The 23,373-nt window shown below is 38.3% G+C and overlaps 1 protein-coding gene across 1 annotated transcript in view; it reads right to left on the minus strand.

The window, feature by feature from the left end:
* DIAPH3 (diaphanous related formin 3) overlaps positions 1-23,373 on the minus strand; it is a 505,118-nt gene that overhangs the window by 299,099 nt on the left and 182,646 nt on the right. Inside the window, exons 15-16 of the mRNA XM_047080525.1 lie at positions 23,041-23,349; positions 22,179-22,293 (exon numbers count right to left, since the gene is read on the minus strand). Of these exons, the coding sequence (XP_046936481.1) occupies positions 22,179-22,293; positions 23,041-23,349 (424 nt within the window). The remainder of the gene's footprint in view (positions 1-22,178; positions 22,294-23,040; positions 23,350-23,373) is intronic.

Consider the following 23,373-nt stretch of genomic DNA (forward strand, 5'->3'; position numbering starts at 1 on the left):
TAGAATGCTTCTCTTTCCTCTCTCTGAAGAGTCACTTTCTATAAGTAAATACATTAATTTACATACATATACACAAAGAAGTAAAACACTGTTTTGAGTAGTTTTCTGAGAATGTACAAAAAAATCTTGGTAACAACCTACAAATCCAAAAGGGAAGAGCTTCTGGCTTTTCCAGTCTCATTCGGCACAAGGCAGTTGAAGAACAAGGAGGGTTTATTTCAAGACTGCCATTACACACGAACTCATAGGGCATCTCTGAGATACAAGGCAAACGGATCCTCACAGGGAAGCAGAATTGCAATTATGGAATTTAAAGAGGGGAGTTGAGACATTTGATTTCTACTGTCATCCATGCCTTGTATGCAATGGGATTTTGAAAGTTTATTTAAATACCTATTTGGGGCGCCTGGCTGGCTCAGTCAGTAAAGCATGCAACTCTTGATCTCAGGGTGGTGAGCTCAAGTGCCACATTGGGCGTGGGGCCTATTTTAAATGAGTGAATAAATAAATAAATAAAATACATCTTTATTATTTGTCAATGCATAGTTAAGTCAAAGCCACTGCATTTAACACTAACTTGCTTCCAACAACTTTTTTGTGTGTTAGGAAAAAAAGGGGGGGCGGGCTATAGTCCTCTACACCTCCTTTTAGAAAGGAGAAAGGCAAAGCATCTAGAAAGAACTTGTCCTTAGCATCAGTCATTCTAGGATCATAGCAGGCCACTTCCTGGCCTTGTAACACCACCCACCCCACATCTGGCAGGCCAGCAAGGCCTTCTACAGTCTTAGCCCACCGCCAGCAGACAGTACAAGAGTGTGCCAAATCTTCCACTGATGTGACCATTCCTTCTGTAGGATTAGCCTTCTCCTTTCCTTCCTGCTTTCCAAAACAATATTCACCCTTCAAAAACACTCAAATGTTTGCTGGAAGCTTTTCCAAACAATGCAGGCCTCAAACCCCATCTCCTGTCATTCTGGTCCTCACATGATACGCTCCAGCTTCTGAAGGATTCTAGATTCTTCCCAAACTAAGGGATTTTGAACATACTGTTTCCCACATCTGTAGAACTTGTGCCTTAACTCCTCTGGCAAATTCCTAATTCTCCTTCAGGTCTCCAATTAAATGTGATATGGACCTCAGAGGCCTTCTGTGACCTCCCTCTTCAGTCTAGCACTTATCACCATAACTTGTTCATCACTTACACGGGACATACAAAAACTGTGGTTGTTTTTCTTTGTCTGCTTATTTATTTTCTATCATCTCTATTTGAAAATGCACTACCAGAAGGCAAGAATTTTATTTGTCTTGCTCAGCAGTGCATCCCAGGGGCTAGGATAGGACCTCTCATAGGAGGGACATCCGGTATTTGTTGTTTGGCTGACTGGCTGGTTGACTGGGCTGCGTGATTTGCCATGACCGATTCAATAACCAAAACCAGAGCCTTTGCTGGCTGATTGATGGAAGATAACCGCAATCGTAGGCAGAGTATTACAAAGTAGCTAGCCTTGAGGGAGTATGATTTGTATATCCAATTTCACTTGCTGACAGAAAAAAAAAAAAAAAAAGCCACACGAGCACTAAGTCTTAAGCACTTAATACAATAGGGATTACGCAGCTCCAAGGAGAAACAGTCGGCAAGCACAAAGCTGCTGGGCTGGGAGATAAGAAGGCCCTCTTCTGCGGAGGAATATCGATCTACAGAACAGATGTGGGAACCAGTGCCAAGAGGCACAGGTAGATACCCATGTCTTATTTCCTTCAGAATTCAGAGTTAATGCATCAGTATTTTGTATAATTATTATGCATTAGTGTTACCAGGAAAAAATCCTATAAATTCAATTTTACAAAGCAAGCCTCACATATTAAAAATATGCTTATATAAAAAATAGAGAACACTTTTTTCTCTATTTTTTCGCTTATGATTAAAATCTCCTAAATAGGCATTGAATTACAGGGTGCCATCTCCATAGGACACATATAGAAAATATCCAAACACGACCAATGATGGTTCTACTGGCAATGGTTTTAGGTCGTTGTTTAGCCATCACATTTTTCATCTATTAAATGATAAATGATCCCTACAGATCATACTGACTTTACAATTCTGTGTTTACCTAATGAACATTCCCACTTTTTCTATTTCCATTATAAGACACAAAGCACTATGATCCCTCTGTATTATCCCCTCAACTAAAATAGTTTAAAAACAAACATGTGTATAACATTTTATACTTTACAAAGCAGAAGTGCCAGTTGGAACATCGAACTCTGGATTATTAATAATGGGTAAAATGATATAATGATAAGGAAAAAAAGCCTCATCAAGACTGCTTAACATTGTTCCTTGCATTGTCATCCCCCCCTTTAATTTTTTTAATTTGAGATACAGCGAGTGAGCACATGAGCAGGGGAGAGGGACAGAGGAAGAAAGATAATCTTAAACAGGCTCTGCACTCAATACGGAGCCTGACATGGGGCTCAATCCCACCACCCTGAGATCATGACATGAGCCAAAATCAAGATTCAGGTTTTCAACTGAGTGACCCACCAAGGCATCGCATTGCATTGTCATTTATTAACAACAACAACAACAAAAAAAAATGCATTTGAAGTTCATGTTCAATATATACCATAGGAAATGCAATGTTCACAAAAATCAACTCCAAAAATTCCTAATGAATACAGATGCAGCTGATTTTAATTAGCATATAAACAACAAATGCTGAAAAAGCACTTGGGTCATCATTTAAAAATACATGCAAACAAGACACCGAGACAAAGAACATGTTGCTGATGAGAACTGGACCAGGCTTGTCAGCTTGAATAGCTATTGTGTATAATATTTTAATTCAATCATACTTAAAATTGCAAAGCTATTATTCTAAAAACATAAGTACATAATAGACATGTGTTTCCTTTCAAACTATACCACCATCAACAGGCACAACTTTAAAATAATGTGTAACACAAAATGAGAGAATTTGAAAATCTGGTACAACAGAAAGAAAAAGAAAATTGTAAAATAAAACTGATGATGAAGTACAGAGCTGCACCAGAGGTCAACAACACTGTGTCTATTATTCAGCGGAAACACAGAATTTGCCTTTAGATACCATGTTAATGTTAAATCAAGAACTGTCAATCAACACCATTTGTTTGTAATCCCTCATCAGAACCCATTGCCTCCATCCGAACATTCACTGGGAAGAAAGCAGATAGCATATCTGCAACCACTTAACCTTCATCAGCCAACATTCATGCATGCTCATTAACATTTTTTTATCCCACTTTCGAGCATGACACAGCTCATACCGGAATAATAACTCGCTGATAATTGTTCAAGACAACAGCTGGACAGGCAGAGTGCAGAGGTGAACACTCTCATAGATTATGGGGTACAGTAATGCATTACAATTAGTATAAAGAGTCATATGCTCGTCTTCAATAGTTTTCAAAAAAAAAAGTTAAGAAAATGTCATTAGCAAAACCAGCAATCCCCTCTAACTTTAACTCTGCATGGCTCACTGCCCGACTCTCTTAACACTTCACTATTTTGATATAAAGCAATGACAACCATTGACCCCAGTGACTGTACCATTTCATGAATGGAAGCAGTAATTTTGATGTAATATAGCCAGATATAATCTAAACTTATGATCTAATTTGAAGACCACCAGGAGGGAAGGGAACATTTTACATCTTTCTAACAACTGTTTTGTATTAAATCTCATTAGGTCATTATTATTCAAAAAAGTGGCAATGAATACTCGGTCTTAAAAATGTGAATTCAGACAAATTAACACCACTGAAAAAAACTTAAATATAATTACAAAAGGAATCCTAGCTATGGAAGGGAACTTAGAGAATATGTAGTCTAAATGCCCCATTCCTAAGAGTTTAACAGCTACTCTTCTTTGCCATAAAGCAATACAAATAAAATTAGTATAATTGTTGGAGATGGTTATCAAGAGGACACAATCACTGGTTGATCCTCCAGCTTGACCCAACCAACTGAGGACTACTTAGCTGCTTGGAACGTATGCTTTGACTACCGTTCCCACAGTAGGCGCTGTTCCAAGAACATAGCCTTCAGAGAGTAGGGTGATGTTGAAACCATCTGGATGTATATTTGTCTGAACCCAGTTAAAGCCTCTATATAAACCTTTAAGATTTGATGGGTAGGTGCAGACAACTACTCATCTTGCAACTGCCCAAAACAAGCCTTGTAAGTAAGTTCCCTTGCCTTTTAAACCTGCCACCTACCAGTCTGCAATGATCTGCCTCTTTCTGTAGTCTCTCCTCGCCCTCTATGAACAGGGGGCCAGCCTGCAAACCAACAATAATAGTTGCCTTTATGAAGTACCATGCTAGGCATTCAGGAGACATGGTTTCTTAATGATCCTGTGAGTAGCTATTAACCTTTTTCCAGGTGAGAAAATTAATCTGAAAAAGATTGCAAATTCATCCAAATTCCAAAAGAGTCAGAGAAAGAATTCCATTCTGGCATTCTGATCCCAAAAATGAAGACTTTTATTGTTAATTTCTACATCATCATCTTGCTTCTATTTCCATGATCTTATTCCAGCATTTCAGCTGCACAACTACTTGACTCTCTAGAATTAGACCTATTCCTGAAAGGCCTTTATTTTAAGATATAGCATTTAAAAATTCCACATTTTCCCACTGTTCTCATGTCCAAGAAGCTTGCTCTTAAAATTCATAAGATCTTTAGTCTTTGTACTTCTAACTAGTATCCCTTTGAAACTCCCTTTACTTTTATTTCTCCCACCACCTAACCTAGATTTTACAATCCAACTTCAAGTAGTTCCTACTATACACTTTTTCTATCTTACTTGACATTTAGTTATAAATGTCTAGGAGGTGAAATGCCAAACTTAAGTAAATACAACAACCCTTATCTCCAGTCCTGCTTCCAACTAGTGATCATTATAAAAGGCAATCACATAATCCACATAGGGATCTACTATAATTTAATGATATGAAATAAACCCAATAATATAATGCAGGGGTCAACAAACTATAGCCCCGTGGGCCAAATCTGGTCTGCCACCCATTTTTGTAAACAAAATATTACTGGAACACAGCTATGACCATTAGTTTACATAGAGTATGAGGCTGCTTTTGCACTGTTAACAGTGCAACTTAGTAGCTATAACAAAGACCATATGGCCCAGAGAGAATAAAATATTTATTGCAAAGACTTAAACAGAAAAGCTTTGCCAATCTATGATATAATCTATAATGAAGATCCATAACAGTATCTCAAGTCAACTGGATAAAAATAAAAGCTATTTATCTTCAGCCTAAAATCTATAAACACCAGCTTAATTCATGCTACTAACCCTAAATCAGACAATGTTGTGCAGTTCTTTCCAAAGGCCACCAGCTAATGGTCATCTAAACCTGGCTGACTGTACTTTCACAAACATGTCTCATATTTATTGTCCTCTCATGGAAGGAACCTAGATTCAGGACTTCACCAATTCCCTGGGTAATTAGAGTAGTCTCCTGACGGTATCCCAGCCTGTGGACTTTAACTACTACAACACAGAGCTGCCCAATACTGAGCTGTCATACTAAAGCAGAGATCATATGACATTACATCTCTATTCAATACATTTCAATGTTTGTGACAGAATTTACTGTATTTAATATTTTAAATTATAAATATATATGTGAGACAGAACTAAATGTAAATGCCTGAATTTTACATACAAAGACCTCCATAATATGGACACAATTCTCTCCAGATTCATCCTCCAGGGACATTACCCATTTCTTTCCTGCAATCCCCATGGAAAATGAAGTACCACCATTGCTACTCTTCAGGTCTTAAGTCTACATATTTCCATCCAGCACTATCTACCTTTACTCACACTTTTTCTCCTCTCTGTGTATTCATTCACTAACCCATCCAACAAATTTATTAAGCAACGGTGAGCATCAGACAGTGGCCTCTGTGAAAGGAATTCAGTGGGGAGAAGGCACACCTAATTCTACCCATGGAAAGATTATAGCCTAATAAGAGATTAAACACACGAATAATAATTTTATGAGAATCCCAAGCCAGGGCAATGCATGAAAAACAGCTCTGTGGGATTGAGTTGCAAAGGGAACTGTCCTAATCTGGAAAGTCCTAGAAGGCATTTCTCAAAGGAAATGACACTGGAGCAAAGAAACAAAGTTCCCACGGGGTCAGCAAGATGAAGCTACCTCCATTGTAAGGTCTTTTCTAATTAACCCAGTTCCAATCAATAGATTTCTAAATATGCCTAACAGTTGTGATACAATGGCCACAAGTAATAGTATATGATCAGTGAAGATATTACAAAAACTGTTTAGTAGCGGAGAATACATCTACGAAAATGATAAGAAGTTATATTGCGTATGTAAATTTTGAACGGATAAAAGGGAAAACAGCCAAACCCTACCACTCATTTCAAGTAGGGTAGTAGAGTGTAGGGTGGTGCTTTCTTTCTTTCATCCCTTTCTAAATGTTCTGTAACATAATTATTTTATAATGAATAAACTATAGCAGTTTGAAGAGTTACATAATCTTTAAAAGCTTAAGTAATATTACACGTCTACATCACTCACATGTAATACTTTATAGTTATAATACAGAATAACCCGTAACACATATATCTCTCAGGCAAACTTGCAAGCTTTCTACTCCTAATAGCTTTGAATCCTATGCCACTGCTCAATTTTTTTTGTAATTCAATAGTATTTGTATCCTAAGTTTTCTCCACTTGATTAAAACCTGTATTAGCCTCTATAAGAAGAGTTAATGTACTTGATTTTGTTAGGTCCAATCAAAGCTTTATGTAAGAATAGTTTCAGGAAATTTGTAATTTTTTAAAAGCTTAAAGTCAATACCTATAAAAAAAAATAACAACAACAAGTGTTTGCAAGGATGTGGAGAAACTGGAACAGTTCTGCCATTGCTGCAGGGAATCTAGAAAGATTCAGTCACCGTGAAAAACAACTTGGCAGTTCCTTAAAATGCTCAATGCAGAACTGTCAAGTGATACAGCAATTCCGCTCCTAAGTCCATTACCCCAAAGAACAGAGAACAAGTATTTAAACAAATACATATTCACACATGTTTACAGCAGGAATATTCACAATACTCCCCAAAAGGAAACAGCTTTAATGTGCAAAGAATGAATAAAAATACCATAGTATATACACACAACGTATATACATGGATATACATACAATAGTATATACACAAAAGGAATGTGTACATGCTACATGTATGATACATGCTACATGTATGATCCTAAAATATATAATGCTAAATGAAACAAGCCATATACAAAAAGGTCACATATTGTAGGACTCTCATTTATATGAAACTCTCAGAATAAATCCACACAGACAGAAAACAGATTGCTGGTTGCCAGAACTGGAAAGGAACAACAGGGAGAAACTGCTTAATGGCTGCAGGGTTTCACTTTGGACTGATGGAAACGTTTTAAAACTAGATAGAAGTTGGAGTGCCTGGGTGGCCAGGTGATGGGTTGTCCAACCCTTGATTTTGGCTCAGGTGATGATCCCAGGGTCTTGGGATCGAGCCCTGCATTGGGCTCTGTGCTGAGCGTGGAGCCTGCTTAAGATTCTCTCTCCCTTTGCCCCTACCCCACTCACACTCGCACTCTTTTGAAAGAAAATGAAAATAAATAAAACTAGATAGAAGTGGTGGCTGCACTACATTATGAATGCCCTAAATGCCAGCGAATTATTCACTTAAAAAATGGCTTTTATGTGATATGAATTTCATCTCCTACCAAAAAAAAAAAAAAATCAATACCCAACAAAGGTATTATTTTCAGGAGGAAAACAATCCATCTATTGCAATCTGTTTGTTAATAGTTATTCCTGGTTTGCACACATCGAGTTCCATCCAACAATAACAAACAATTTACCTCATCTCTTTCTTCCTCCTTATATAGATTCTTGCTGCTAAACCAAGCAAGAAAGGTAAATCGTTTTAGCATCTAGATTCTGAATCTATCCCCCCTCTCAATCACCTTCATTTTTTTTTTTTTACCTAATTTACAAAAGAGCTTGTTATTCACTCAGAGCAAAGTCATCAGTGGCAGAGTTAATTGGAATATTGATCACTTAAATATTTCTGCTCTTGGGGCGCCTGGGTGGCTCAGTTGGTTGACTTCAGCTCAGGTCATGATGTCACAGTTCGTGGGTTCAGGCCCCACGTTGGGGTCTGTGCTGACAGCTTAGCCTGGAGCCTGCTTCAGATTCTGTGTCTCCCTCTCTCTCTACCCCTCCCCACTCATGCTTTTGTCTGTCTCTCAAAAATAAATAAATGTTAAAAACAAATTAAAAAAAAAAATTCTTCTCTCCATCCAAAAAAATGGGGGGGGGGAAGCTTGCTGGAGGACGATGAAATTATTGTATTTCTGCTTTAAAGGAATGAAAAACCATTCATTTATTCAGCAAACATTAATCCACTGTCCATTACATGTTAGGCATTCTGCTAGGCGCTAGTGATACATCAGTAAAGGAAAACAAAGATCTCTCCCCTAAAGGAGTTTAAATTCCAGTGGGGGCAAAGAAAGAAAAAGACAAACATATGCTTAGTAAATAAGTAATAATATGTTAGAAATTGATAAATGACTTAAAGAAAAAAAAAAGTAGCAAGAATCAGCATGGGGGGCGGATAGAGCCCATGGAAAATGTGCCAGCACTAAGTTGGAAAGCAAGTGCAGGAATCTCACCCAGAAGGTGATATTGGAGTCAAGACTCAAAAATGGTAAGGGACTTCATCTTTCTTCCTCCATGCAGGAAGGGGTCCAAGACAGGGTACCTCTGGGGTATACCACGGGGGCTCCACTTATACCAGTGCGGCTTCAGCAAAAGGACAAAGGAGAAGGGAGTAGGAGATGAAGTGAGAGAGCAGAGCAGCAGGAAACCCAAGGGTTTCCAGAGGCTTTGGCACTCTCCCAGGGAGAGAAAGGGTTCAACCCTGTGAAAGCAGAAAGGCAGAAGCCAGGGGCAGAATCCAGGCAAGCTCTCCAAAGCCTAAGCTGGTGGAAGACATAACTGTCAACAAGGCAGCAGCAGTTCCCAGGGGGGATTTGCCTAGAAAATGAAGTACAGGTAGAAAGTGCAAATTAAAACATTCACAGTAAGTGATGAAGATACAGGGAGAGGCAATGAAACGCATGGCCAAACTTGGTGAAAAAATAGACCACAGTTATTGAGGCATAGTGTATATAACAGAGAGAAACAAACAACAAAACAAAACAAAAACAAAAAGAATACAGCTAGAAACACAAGTGGGAACAGACTCCAAAAAGCTACCAAACTTTTCCGTTAGAAAAGTTTTTTTTTTCTTTTTAATCCTTTAGAATGCGTGCACACAGGGGATAGGATAAATGTGATATTTGTAGGGGTGAAAATCCGAAGACAGTTGGCATTACTGTCTTAGAAAGAGGAAGAGAATGAAATGGTAATTACAGTATCCCAAGTTTAAAGGAACAAGAGAAGTCACTGTGCTTACACATGCAGGTAGTCAGGGTTCCTGATAACAAGGTCATTTCCATACCAATGCTAGTGGACTCCCATTGGCACTCCCTCCCTCCTTCCCTCTCCACTCTAAACAGGAGAGAGGGGAAAGAAACCCGGGTATGAATCAGAAGAAGTGACTCCTTGACTTCCAGCTCCTTTCTAAGGATGCCACCCTGAGGGCCAGATTTTTAACTTCTCTGAACCTCAATCTCTACGCGTTAAAGTGGGATGAAGGCCTAAATCTTACAATGTAAGGACCCGGCATAGTTACTGGGGCCAAGCAGGCACTCATTTTCCCCTTTACGGTTCAAGTCAGCTCCTTTCTCTCATTGCTTTTCACTTCTAACAGCTGTTCTAGACTTCTTACAACCCTAATATAATCAAGAATTAACGAGAAATTTTGATTTATTGAGGTTGTAAGTTATGCTTATTCATCAAGAACACATTCACAAAAATAGGTTTTTTGATAAAGCATACCTCAGAGATCCAAAAATGGGCATAGGATGATCCTATCAGTTGCCTTCTCTGTACCCAACAATCTTTCAGATTAAAAAAGATGGTAAAAAGTGAAGTAGCAATCCAGTGTTTATCAATTTCAGATTACCAGGTTTACAAAATATTCTTTTATAAACATATAACTTTATCACACACACACACACACACACACACACACACACACATAAAGAAAATACTATTACAAAAGTATTGTCACCACACTGACATTGGCACAGACTGCTGTTTTCCTTGCTAGCGGCACTGACAACACAGCTGAATCTACTAAAACAGATAATGGAAATACAAATGATTGGTCAGTACGAAAAGGTCAGATTCATTTTGACACGGATAGGCAAGATTTGAAATGAAGCACAACAAGACTTGAGAAAATTCAGTATTATTCAGAAAAAGTCTAATTTTAAAACAGGAAAATGTAACATCTCCAAACACTAATATCCCTCATTTAAAAACAAACACAGTTATTCCATTGGCTACTTCAACTCTTCAGGGTTAAATCTTCTGCTGTGGGAGCAGAGAGCCAAACTGTCCCACTGTGACCTGTGAAACCCTGAAAAATAATTGGTTCTCTAATTGAAAAAGAAAAGAAGATTAAAGAAGGAAGAAGAGCTCTGCTTCAGGAAGAACGAGGCTAAGGCAGTATCATGATAGAAGAGTAGACTGGCAAATGACTAAGAGCCAACAATTAAATTAAAATAAATTGCTTATTTTGTGGGCAATGGGTTGCATTAGATCTTTCTGATAAATGGGATTTCCTCAGTGATGAAATTTTTCCAATTAAAATAAACTTTTTATATATTGTGTTTTAAATTGCCCAGTGAAATATGCAATTATAATAACATTTTCCAGGTTGTAATGAAATTACATGTTCATATCCGTTTATAGGTGCTTATTAGGTCGGAGTAATACTGGACCACAAAAACGTGCCTCTTCCCAAAATCCCTATCACAAAATATAAATATTTATTCCGCTAAAATATATTGTGAAAATCATACAACAAGAGTAGCAGTCCATATTTTAGAATATAACTAATCTTTGGGGAGCCTGGCTGGCTCCATTGGCAAACTATACAACTCTTGATCTTGGAGTTGTGAGTTTGAAGCCCCACACTGGGTATAAAGATTACTAAAATAAATAAAACTTAAAATTTAACTAAACTTCAAAGTACAGAAATTATTGTTCAACAGAAGTGTAGAAAGTTATCTCCCAAAAGTTAATAATGTATAAAACATAAAACACTTCTTTTTCTAAATTAGAACCAGTCTTTCTTTCTTTCTTAAAATGCATAGTAATAAATCAGCATAAAGAACCAATTTGTTTTTAAATGCCAGTGGTTCTTTATTATAGGTTTTTGGATGGTGTTTCTGGATTGAAAAAAAAAATTATATAAAGTAAAAACATATATACAGAATTTAATAATTTCCTAGGAAAAAAATGAAATCTATAGCGTACATTACAAACTAGAAAATGCATAGTAGATTGTGATACCTGTTGCACATTAATTATAGTATATTTGACTAAAGAAAGAAAAAAAAAATATTTTCTAGTACTTAGTACATGATGTAAGGATTTTTCCTAAAACTCCACAAAGACACTTTAGCCATGGTAACAAAAACATATCTTAATGTAATTAGTAAAGATCCAAAGCTCAATAACATTTAATGAACAGAACAAATGATGTATGTCAAAATGCCCCAGGACCCTAAAACGGCATTCCTGTAAAAAGAACAGAGCTAAAGAAGACGGACATAATTTTAGTGAGTGGAATTAACCGGGCCAAGTGCCCTGTGAAATGTTGCAATGTTATGATAACCAACTAATTTTGGCACCCCATCCTCCTCTGTCAAAGATAACCGTGTTCTAATCCCTAGCACTGTGAATATGCTACCTTACTTGGAAAAAGGAACTTTGCAGATGTGATTAAGGTCAGAGACAGAAAGGCTGGGACATTAGCATGATTAGCCAGGTGTACCCAATTTAATCACATGGTTCTTCAAGAACCTTTCCTAGCACAGGTCAGAGCCTGAGAAGGATGCAGTCAAGGAAACCAGTGAGAGATGGACCCTGAGGACTCCCCTCGCTGTGGCCAGCTGTGAAGACTGGAGGAAGGGGGCTACAAGCTGAAGAAAGTGGGCAGCTCTAGAAGCTGGAAAAGGCAAGGAAGGGACAGGTCCCCCCCTAGAGCCCCCAGAATGTAGCCCTGTTGGCACTTTGATTTTAGCACAGTGAGACCATGATGGACTTCCCACAGAAATGTAAAACAGTAAATGTGCATTAAGTTGCCAAATTCCAGGAATTTGTTACAGCAGCAATAGAAAATTAATACAAAACTCCACTTGTGAGCATAATGATCCTCCTGCCCTTGTTATAACTAAGCTATGCTGAAAATAGAAGGAAAGCTAAGAAAATGGAGAAGCTAATCCTGAGTCTGGACATCACTGGGATGCTGAATTGACCAAATCTAAGACAGCCAACCACCAGACTTCTGGTCGAAATCACTTTTAGCTGGGTACTGTTTCTTGCAGGCAAACTTCCTCACAGAGTCACCAGAAAAGATTAATTTATATACACTAATACAGCATGTAAAATTCCAAGGTGATTCCAGTCTTAGATTTGGGGGATGTAAGTCATTCCAAAATAAATACTTCTCATTTCAGGAGTTTCACTCCCCCCACCCCCGATCAATTATTTGACAAGCTATGAGAAAAGCAGAAATACCAACATTCCTTTTTTAATTAAGTTACAAAGACATTTCTATGTGTTTCCTTAATTAGTCACTACTTCAGAAAACAAGAATTGGGCTAAACCACATGAAGTTCTTGATATGTCAAAATAGTAGAATTTCAACATTTGTATGTGGTTCACCTAAATAATTCTTTTAGCTTGCACCATACAGCACACACACACACACACACACACACAAAAACAACCCACTCCTGAAAAATTCTCACTCCTCTGAACCCTCTGCTAGCACTCTATGAAAATAAGAAAATTAACAGTTATCACCCTTCCTGCAAGCCCCAGGGAGAATTTAGCCATGAGCTTTAGTTGGCTCTTGTATTTGCCTATCAACGAAAGGTTCCCTACGCCTTAATGCATCCCAGTTCTGTAATTACATTAAGCCATACATAACATCCTCACTAATCTTTGAAACTGTAAATAACTGTCAAAAATAATCATGAATAATTAACAAGAACTAGTCAGATTTTATAAAGTACGGACTGAGTTTTTCAACTTCACTCTCAAGTCATTAGCTCAATGCTCAAAAACTGAATCACACCAAGTTAAAAGTTAAAGTTCTCAGTTTTTAAATTTCATAAAATCACAAATTGGCTCAGCTCCATTAATGACTTGTAAACTGAAAATAAAAACAAAAAAATCATGGAAAAACTCAGGAAAAAAAATAAGAAAAAAGACAAACCAGTCTTCATTCCTGGTTCAACAGATCTCTCTTCTTCTCTAGGAACTTAATAAAGCATTTGACAGTTAAGACATACACAAAGATGAAAGAAATAGGATGTACAAAATCATCTATTACTATTTCTAAAACTGATGGCACAGATCAGTATTACAGAAATCTTCTTCAGTGGCTACTAACATAGGTCAGTTAACACAGCAGTTCAATGGTTTGAAAGGCTTCATTTGCAAGTGGGGCTAAAGCTGGCCAGCTCATATGCAAGATTCACACAAGGTACACAAAATTTTGCAAGTGGAAACAAGCCTGCATTCTCAAAATTTAAGTTTAGCTAACAATTCCTGCACGACGACAATGAGCCGGGCATTGCAAAAGATGCTTTAAAAACTTTATTATCTAATCCTCACAATAACCTTGTGAGATGGGTATCTTCTCCCCCATTTTATAAAGAACTACAGCTGCAAAAGCCGGGGTCACACGCTTGTGGGGGGTACTCCACGGTCCCTCTCCCCTCCTGTACACGCCACAGCATGGCGTTAGTATTTACAGCTCAAATACTTACAGAAGTGAATAGAGGGACCAAATGATGAAAGATGGTCTTAATAAAAAATGGCAAGTTTTTAAAGCCTTTAATATAAATTGTGGGATGAGGGTGAACTGCTGGGGGGCAGCAGTAAGGTGGCGGGAGATGAGAGGGAAATTATTTTAAATCAAAGAAGAGCACTTTAAATAAAACATAATAGGATTTCTTTTAATCAGAGAAGCAGCATGGCATAGCTCAGATCTGTATTCCATTCAGAGTGGCAGCTCCTTTTAGCTCAACTTCACATGAAGAGTGTAACTTTTTCTTACATATAACACATATACAATATTTGCCTTAGTTCTTCCACAGGATTGTTTTGGGGAACAAATAAAATGATAGGAGATAAACACAACTGCTAAAAAAACAAAACAAAACAAAAAGACATTATCAACACTGTTGTTTTATTATTGTCTAATTAGGGGGTTTTGTACTTGTGCCAGATTCGACATATGCTTTTATTAACAAATGCATTTCAGTAGTCTGTTAAAAAAGTGGATCCAAAAACAGACGACCTAATGTTCCAGTCACAGTAAAAAGGTATTCCTAGTTAAGTATCTCATGACAAATCATGTAGTGGCCCCTTGAATTAAAACAAAATAAAACTAAGCAAGCAAACAAAAATGTGCATATATGTGAACAGGCAGCAGTCAAGGCCAGGCCGAGGCTCCTGACCTTCGCCTCATGCCCAGCACTGCACAAGGCAGAAAGGCTACAGCAGGCTTCATAACCTTTGTTGCCATGGACCCCACCGGCAGTCAGAGGGATAGACAGCTTCTCAGAAAATTCTTAAGTGCAGAAAAGATAATACATAGGATTTCAGAGGAAGCAAATGATACTCAAATGCAGCTACCAAAATGCATTAAATACCAGTCTGTGACTAGCAAAATACACGCATGGCAGCCACGGACGTGCACTGCTAAGATCTCCCTTTAGGAAAAATGTCCCCCCTCACTTGCAAGGAGTGCACGTGGCTGGTCAGGTCCAAGCTGTCACCACCCTCAGGATGCTTCTGAGTCCCAAGCCCAGGCCACCACACCATTCCTGGGCAGCTCCCAGCTGATGGCTGAGCACGGCAGGAGCGCTGGGCCTGGCTACCGGGGCCCATCCCAGGACTTCCCTAACAGATCCTCTGTTCCAGAGCTTCCCCCCGCACACCCCCCCCCCCAACACACACACATTAGGGTGGCTGAGAATGTGTCCTATGACATCAGGGCCTGAGGTTCTTCCTACCCGGTCCTGCTTCCCCCACCTTGTACCTTTCACACGTGTTACCCACTGCACACCCCCTAAAAACGCCTGCACCCCAACATCTCAGCATCGGCTTTTGGAGGACCCAACTGACAAAATCCATTTCTTAATTAATGTCCTGAATAACAAGATCTAGCTGCAGGCTCACAACCACCCAAATTTTGAAGTAGTGATGAGTTTCAGTGATATTTAACGTATCTGAAATAATTCTGATGGGATATAAAAAGTATACATAATCTTCACAGGTAGAAATGGTTTAGGTGCGTGTTTGTTGCCTATATTTATAAATGAAGGAAAAGCTAAATTTCAGTTACAGGTAAGTGAAAGTAACATTCTGCTTTGTTTTGTTTTTATTCAAGTTCAAAGACCCAAGTTAATCCAAGTTAAGAACTCCTGGACTAGAGCGTGTCTGACTCAGAAATAGCCATCCTTTTACGACACAGACAAGTACTTAGACGAGGGAGGGATGTGATACCAACGGTTTCTAACCTGGTGGGTTCCTCAGATGCCAAGACATGTGTGAATGCTTGAGTTAAATGCACAACATGGTACAAGTCCTAATCTGTGACTAAATGATTTAACCTTGAAGGACAAAACACACCCAGCTTTACCTAAACACAAATCTATAACTACCTCAAAACCTAACTTTAGAAATTCAAGATTAAAAAAGTTATTTTCATAAAGGTTCTTTTTTGCCTGTTACAAAAGTAGTTACTATCTTCTTTATTTATTATCCAGCTTCCAGAGCATATAATCCAGAAAGAAGCCTCCTCCCTCTCCTAGGACTCTCCTACCATGACCCCACGCTCTTCTTGTGCTACAGGGATGGCATCATTGCAATACTAACTGCATGTGATCCTATTTCTTCTGAGACTGGCAAGTGTATGTGAAGGTGGGCCTGAGGGACACTGAGGAGTGGGGCAGAGGGAGAGAAGAGGGTCAGTGACCAGCCAGGTGTATAAATATATTAAGATTCAAAGAGTGCATTCAGAAAGATGACTCTCATTTATATTTTCAGGTGAATAATACTGCACGCTAATTATGAGTGGGAGCCTTGACGGCTGCTAGAACATAATGCAGACAAGACAAAGAATAACTGCCTGAAATGGGGCAATGTACTTTGAACAACCACAGGGCAACAAGAGATTCCCTGGTAAACGGGAGTAAGAAGATACAGGAAACGAAAGAGAAATCCTGAGAGAGAAAAAAATGTGTGAGGACCATAAACCATCTTACAATGTTGTCAAGGGAGGACAGCTACAGGTGCACCACTGAAAACTCCAAGAATTAAAACACCAAAGTGACCTTGTAATCTACAAGGAACACAGTTTACCCCCATCTACCACTCGTCCAGGGACTCCTGGTGAATCCAAATGCTCCCCAGTATCATCCCTCTCTCCACTGTTAGAAGGAAAAGAAAGAGGGGGGAAAAGGGGAGAGGAGCTATGTTTAGGGGCACTCCAACCCCTGCACACACGTCTAAGCTTCCTCCCTTTTTGTTTATAGCAGTTGTACAACATACAAGAAATGTGCCCAGTTACAGGGACTTTTAGAATTCCCATCATACCGTGCCAAAGATACATGGTATAACTAAGCATGTAACTGAAGCATTCTGGGACTTGAAAGTCGCCTGTAGCTCCAGGCTAATAAACAAACCTACTCTCTTCAGCCCTTTTCTCTAAGTTCTGTTTCTTTAAACCTTTCAGAATAAATTTCTGTTTCTTCTGCAACCCAACACAAAATACAAATAATTGGTAACAAAAAGATACTTTCTAAGGGTGAAACAAGACATTCCTGACAGGCCCTATCATTTCCTTAAGTCTTTAGTTCTTTTCAGATTCAGACACAGACAAGAACCAAAGGATAAATCCCTAGGGAAATATTTAATTCATCACTGATTTCCTCCTCCATCTTTCCAAACAAGTGTTTGTCAAATGTCTTTTCAGAAACCTTTAAGATATGGTGCATTCGTCATCTCTTTATTAACACACATTCATGAAAAAACATTTCTCTACTATAAATTATATTATTCATCTTAATGTAGGTAGTTTAGGATTTTTTTAATACACTTTTTTTCAGACAGAGGAATAAATTGTGTTTCAAATACAAAGCGACATCCTGAACACAGCCAAGTCCCTGAGATAATCCATGGTTTATCACTCCCTACCCCAATACTTTGTCCACTGAACTATGATGTCAGAAATCTCGGCTTGATTTGTTTGTAAGTACATAATCCATTAACTGTTTCCATATGCCATAACTGCTCAGTTGATAAATTATTTCTAAACCAGTTTATTGGCCCTATCTGGCAAATATGATGCACCTGTTCTAAAATGTGATTACTTCAGAAAGCTAACAATTGTGGAATCACATTTTTATCATAAATCAGTCTAAGTGAATTAGACTATTCATATACTTTCAGAAAACCCTTTAATCCCTATTAAGTTAACAGTTTGTGAATAATGAAAGTAATTAATATTAATTTTAGTTGATAAATCCAACACCAATAACCTGTTAGTATACTTTAATCCATTTTCCAACAGCCTGTAAAAATTAACCAGCAGATGCTTCCAATCTGGTAAAAAAATACACAGATCATTAGCATTATTTTGATGATACCAAATGTTCAATATATGAATATTGTGATTAAACCTCAAAGAGATATATAAACACTTTTCTTTTATAACCTTGTTAAGTCTTAACAGGAGCCCAAGACAGTAAAACATGGCAATCTTCCTTTGTGAATCAAAAATCAGCATCTGTTGTTCCACTCCTCATTCTTGTGCTTCAACTTGACTGAGAGCTTGATGGAGTTTCACTGGGGTTGAGAAAACAACACGTGGACGTGCACACAACTGCTTTCTCTCTACAGCGTCCCCAGTGCCAAACACAAGGCCTAACATATAGTGCACACCCAATAAATATTGGCTGCCTTGAACAGTGACAGCCAAACACAGGAGAAAGGAATGAGGGAGAATGAGAAAAAGAAAAATACGGCCAGGAAAAATGCCTACATGTTATTTTCAGGAGAATTTAAAATATGGAAAGCTGAGATGTAACTCAAAAATTTAGACAGGTTAGAACTGAGAAAGGCAAGGAAACCAAAGCGATACTTGATAGCCAAATAAAGGAATCAAAGAAAAAAATGATACAACGGGATCAAGGAAACATACTGATTTCGTAGGAAGAGGCTGAGTTTCCTGTACTCCTTAAGACAGGACACGGGCACTTTCCTAATAAAGCAATGTCTAGATGTAACAGGGAAGTTAGTTTAAAATACAAATTTAGGGGCGCCTGGGTGGCGCAGTCGGTTACGCGTCCGACTTCAGCCAGGTCACGATCTCGCGGTCCGTGAGTTCGAGCCCCGCGTCGGGCTCTGGGCTGACGGCTCGGAGCCTGGAGCCTGTTTCCGATTCTGTGTCTCCCTCTCTCTCTGCCCCTCCCCCGTTCATGCTCTGTCTCTCTCTGTCCCAAAAATGAATAAACGTTGAAAAAAAAAAAAATACAAATTTAACTGGGAGGGAAAAAGAGATATAATAAAGAATAACATGAGTAAAGAGGAAATATCCAAGCTCATGCCTAGAATATCTTGCTATGTCTACCAGCAAGTGGGGCAGGGTGATATTCTGGGGACTTAGCATCGTTGGGCAGGAGAAAAATCTCAGCAGAGATGTGGTCATGATTTAAACAAGGTCACATGAAGACGGCCCAGCTCAGAGAGTGGTACAACCACAGGTGCTCCACTGGTATTGTTAGGCCCTCTTCCTTTTCCAACTTTCAGGGTATAAGACCACTAAAACCCAATCATCTTAACTTCAAAGTCAGTAAAACCCAAAGCTGCGTCTTCCATAAGGCGGGGGGGGGGGGGGGGGGGACATAATAACAAAAAATACAGAGTATGTGATTAGAATAGGTAGAATTAGAGGGTAAATTATGAAATTCAGTTCCTTATTTTTCTTTCCACCTATTTCAAATGTTTAGGGGACACCAATGATTGGCCTTTACCATTTTAAATTCCTGGGATGGAACATCCACCTTTGTTATCAGAGAAATAGCTCTGGGTTTTTTGTTTATGTAATAAATTTCTACCCCTCCTCCCCATTTCCCCCACCCCCATCTCTGGCAACCACCATTCTTTTCTATCTATGAGCTTGGTTTGCTTTTTTCATTGTTTTGGATTCCACATATAAGAGAAATCATACAGTATTTGTCTTTCCCCACCTGATTGATTTCACTTAGCATAATGACCTAGAGGTCCATCCATATTGTCACAAAATGCCCTGGTTCTTAGACAAAAGAATTACTGCAATGAAAAACAGATACATTATTTCCCTAAAAACCCAGTAATGGGAATCCTGTGTCCTTCCCTTCCAAATCCTGACAAGAACCAATGATGGAAAATCAACCAGGAGGCGATGCCTCTACCTCCCCCTGCTGGCTAAGGAGCAGAGAGTCACTGTATCGCCACCATGGACTGAATAATTCGTGACTAGGTTCAATTTTGAATTCTGCAGAAATTAAAAACTGGAGTTAAAGTAACCTTTGGAGTCATGGGAGAAAGTAGAAAGGCAGAAGTGAAGATTTGGACCTACTGCCTCAGTGGCCAGGCCACAAATAAAGAGACAAGGAGCAACGTGTCCACTCCACCACCACCCCTTGGTCTCCGGTAAGCTTTTCAGATACCTTCCTCTTGCCTTCCTTTCTGATCTTCTCTACAAAGTATCTATAGGAAATCCTGCTTTTCTGAAAGCAGCAATTTTGTTTTCCAATAAAATACTTAACTACTGGTAATGCTAAAATGTATTCTTAAGGCTCCCTGAATAATGTTTTCCAGGAATTATTCTTTAAAATCCAGATCAAAAAATAGTCACCTTCACAGCTTGTTTCCTATTGGCATTGTGAAAGATTGGCATTGCCCAGGATGACAACCTCGGGCATCCCCATCTTTTCTGATCACCATGGAGGTATCATCCACTGTCACAGAAGAAAGAAGGTAGCAGTTGAGCTGAGACAAGAGAAGTCATGGGCCTCTGCCAGTCTGTAAGTCAAATGAGAGACTCTGGACAGAGGGGACGGCACGTACAAAGGCAGAGACAGATAGAAGTACGGAATACTCAGACAAGGATCACCATTTCCTCACCTTAAACTTCATAACTAATACTTGATTGAGCAAATACATTGTTGTTTTTTTTCAACCTTGAATCTCAAGGCTAAAGTTAGATGACTTAAGAATTTTTTAAAGGTCCAATTATTTCATTTAGGGCTAACACTACAGCTAAATTAAAGACATGCTAACAAGTTTCCCTTTTGAGCCTCATTAATTAAGAAAGTAATCAGAGTAAAGAGGAAAAAAAAAAGAGAGAGACAGTAGCTGGATGGCAGTATTACTTAAATAGCTTTAAGGTACCACCGTTTGTACCCTACTAGGAAAGCAAAGGGAAAACTAATCAATTCCAGATTATGAAATCTGAAATTCTGAAGTGTTTTACATGTAAATACACATTTTAACTACCATATATTTTCCTTGATTGCCTGAAGAGTGTACTAATCTTATTCAAAGAAAATTTTCATTCTCCATAATCAAAAGGTAAAATTAAGATCTGCTTACTTCACAAGTTTTCCTAGGATAAGCTTGCTGAGAAAATTCCCCCTGTTTTCAAAGATCAAAATATATCATTTTTACTATTTTAGTCACGAACAGTGCCCAAAAATATCTGCTGAAGGCTTTGGATTTAGCACAAATTCTGGAAAGCCACCTTAATTTACAATTACCTTTTAGAGTTCTAACTTACTTTTTAGAAAGAGATTCTAATTTACAGTTATATTTTACAAAGCATTTCAAAGGAATGCAAATGATTTGGGGTGGGAGGGGTATCTGCCAAAATCCTTTCATTGCTGCGACTGTCAAGTTAAATCAGATATACAGCATATCGCCTAATACGTAGTAGGTATTTTAAGAAGTTAATTCTTCCCTGTATATAGCAACCCTTCCCATCTCCAGCTGGAGTAAAATCTCTCTTCTACAGCTCTCTGTGTTCAATGAGCCCAGGGTTCTAAGTGGCATAGGTCTATGGTGAAAAGGGTTCCTTCTTGAAAATTAAAATGTAATCACTGATCCAAGTAGCTTGTAACATAGACCTAAAATGTAAGCATTACATAACTTAAAAATTAACCTACTAGCTTAAGTCAATATCAACCCTGAAACATATACAGTAGAAACCCAATTTTCAGATAAGAACAATGTTTGAATAAAATTATTTAAAAATATTCATCATCATCACACCAAGCAGGTAAAAGCTATCATGAAACAATTCGGAAATGAACACTAATTGCTTTTAATAAAAAGTTCATATAACCTACTCATGTACTTCTATTTTAAGCTTTCAAGGTACTCTATAAATTTGGTATTTCTATCCCATGTGACTCATACTAATTATTGTGACTGTCATAGTAATATTAAAGGGTGGTAAAGTGCTGGCTAGAAGAAGGCTCACATTCTGTTTGTTTTTCTATTTCCCATTGACTCAAAGGAATTCTCATGCCAAAGTTCTCTCTGAAAATATCCTCCTTTATGAAAACCCAATTAAGAACATCTTCAAAAAAGATATCATACCAAAAATTTGACAAAGTTATGTATTAACCACTTGCATTTTCAAGACTGCTTATCCTATACTCACAAAAAAATTGGTATTTTAAAATTTTTTCCCATTAATTTATTTACCCACTAATGAAGTAAAAATATCACATATAGGACTCTTCAAACAATGCTCTGTAAAAGTTAATACAGAAAAAGTGGCAATGTTAACATATTAAAATAAGCATGATATTAAAATAAGCAAATAAGCATGATGTTCAACTTACCTTTTTGTTGGCAACAAAACGTATTCTCAAGTTTACAAAGCAAATCCACATTTTCATATTTATTTTCATTTGCTTTAATCCAGAAACAGTTTTCAGTCATTTCATGAGGTCTGATCTGCAATCAGAGAGATAGATTCATAAATAGTTGGGTGTTTCATCTGTCCCCGCACAATCACTACGTTCAGACCCAATGTCCCATAGATGCCAGCAGATGTTTATGAAGTAATCCCTTAATATTTTTCCCCAAAGTGCGTGCAATAAAATACAAGTTCCTCCGGAAGCTAAGGTTTTATTAAAAAAAAAAAAAGTTTCCACTATCAGATAGTTGATGGTTTGAAGCAGAGTGAAATAAAACTTGTTCTTTCTTAATTATACCTCTCAGGGTCTTGAATACGGCTCATGTGCACGGCAATAATTCAAGTGCAGGATATATCACACATCATTTCCCAAGGTTATGTGACCATGAAACCATCTATCTCCAGGATTCAGGATTTCTGTGTCCTAATTACCAACTTTTGACAACATGTATTAATTTTTCCAATGGCTATCAACATAGATAAGTTCATACGAACACTAACTTATTTTTGTTCTTGTGAGAAACACATCATGTTCAATGATGATAATGTTGAATTATCAGCTTAATCACAAACCAAATCCCATTGTAACAACCATCAACTCTCACCAAATTTCTAAACCAGAAAGCCTCAGTCGAGAGAAAAGGGCTTTGTTTCAATACTTTTATTTAATTCAAATAACACTTATCTATTGAATGACACTCTGATTAGGATTTCCACTGGAAATTAAATATAAAGTTAAATTTTTATCTAGGCGACAGTATGTCTCTTCCATTTATTTGTTTTACCTTTAACCAATTCAATCTTCTCATGCTGGTTTCGGGCTTAAATTCTTTCTTTGGTTTTAACCCAAAAGGTAGGGTTGGTGGAGGAGGAGAGTTTCGCCCACTGAGAAATCCCAGGGGAGGCGGTGGAGGCACAGGACCACCAAAGGGCAAGGGCATTCCTGGAAGGGGAGGAGGGGGTGGGGGAGGAGGGGGAGGAGGCACTCCTCCACAGGAGGGCAATGGCAGGGAAGGAGCAAGTGCTGGGAGGCCGGATCCATTTTCTTCTGCCAGTGGCGAAGAGTTACTTGTTTCGGCAGGCAAGGCACCAAACTAGAGGGGAAGGGAAAAAAAGAA

Source organism: Lynx rufus, unplaced genomic scaffold (assembly GCF_022079265.1).
Source record: "Lynx rufus isolate CCGP_SWC_20201006 ecotype Redwood Valley unplaced genomic scaffold, mLynRuf1.p SCAF_1, whole genome shotgun sequence".
NCBI classification, from domain to species: domain Eukaryota; kingdom Metazoa; phylum Chordata; class Mammalia; order Carnivora; family Felidae; genus Lynx; species Lynx rufus.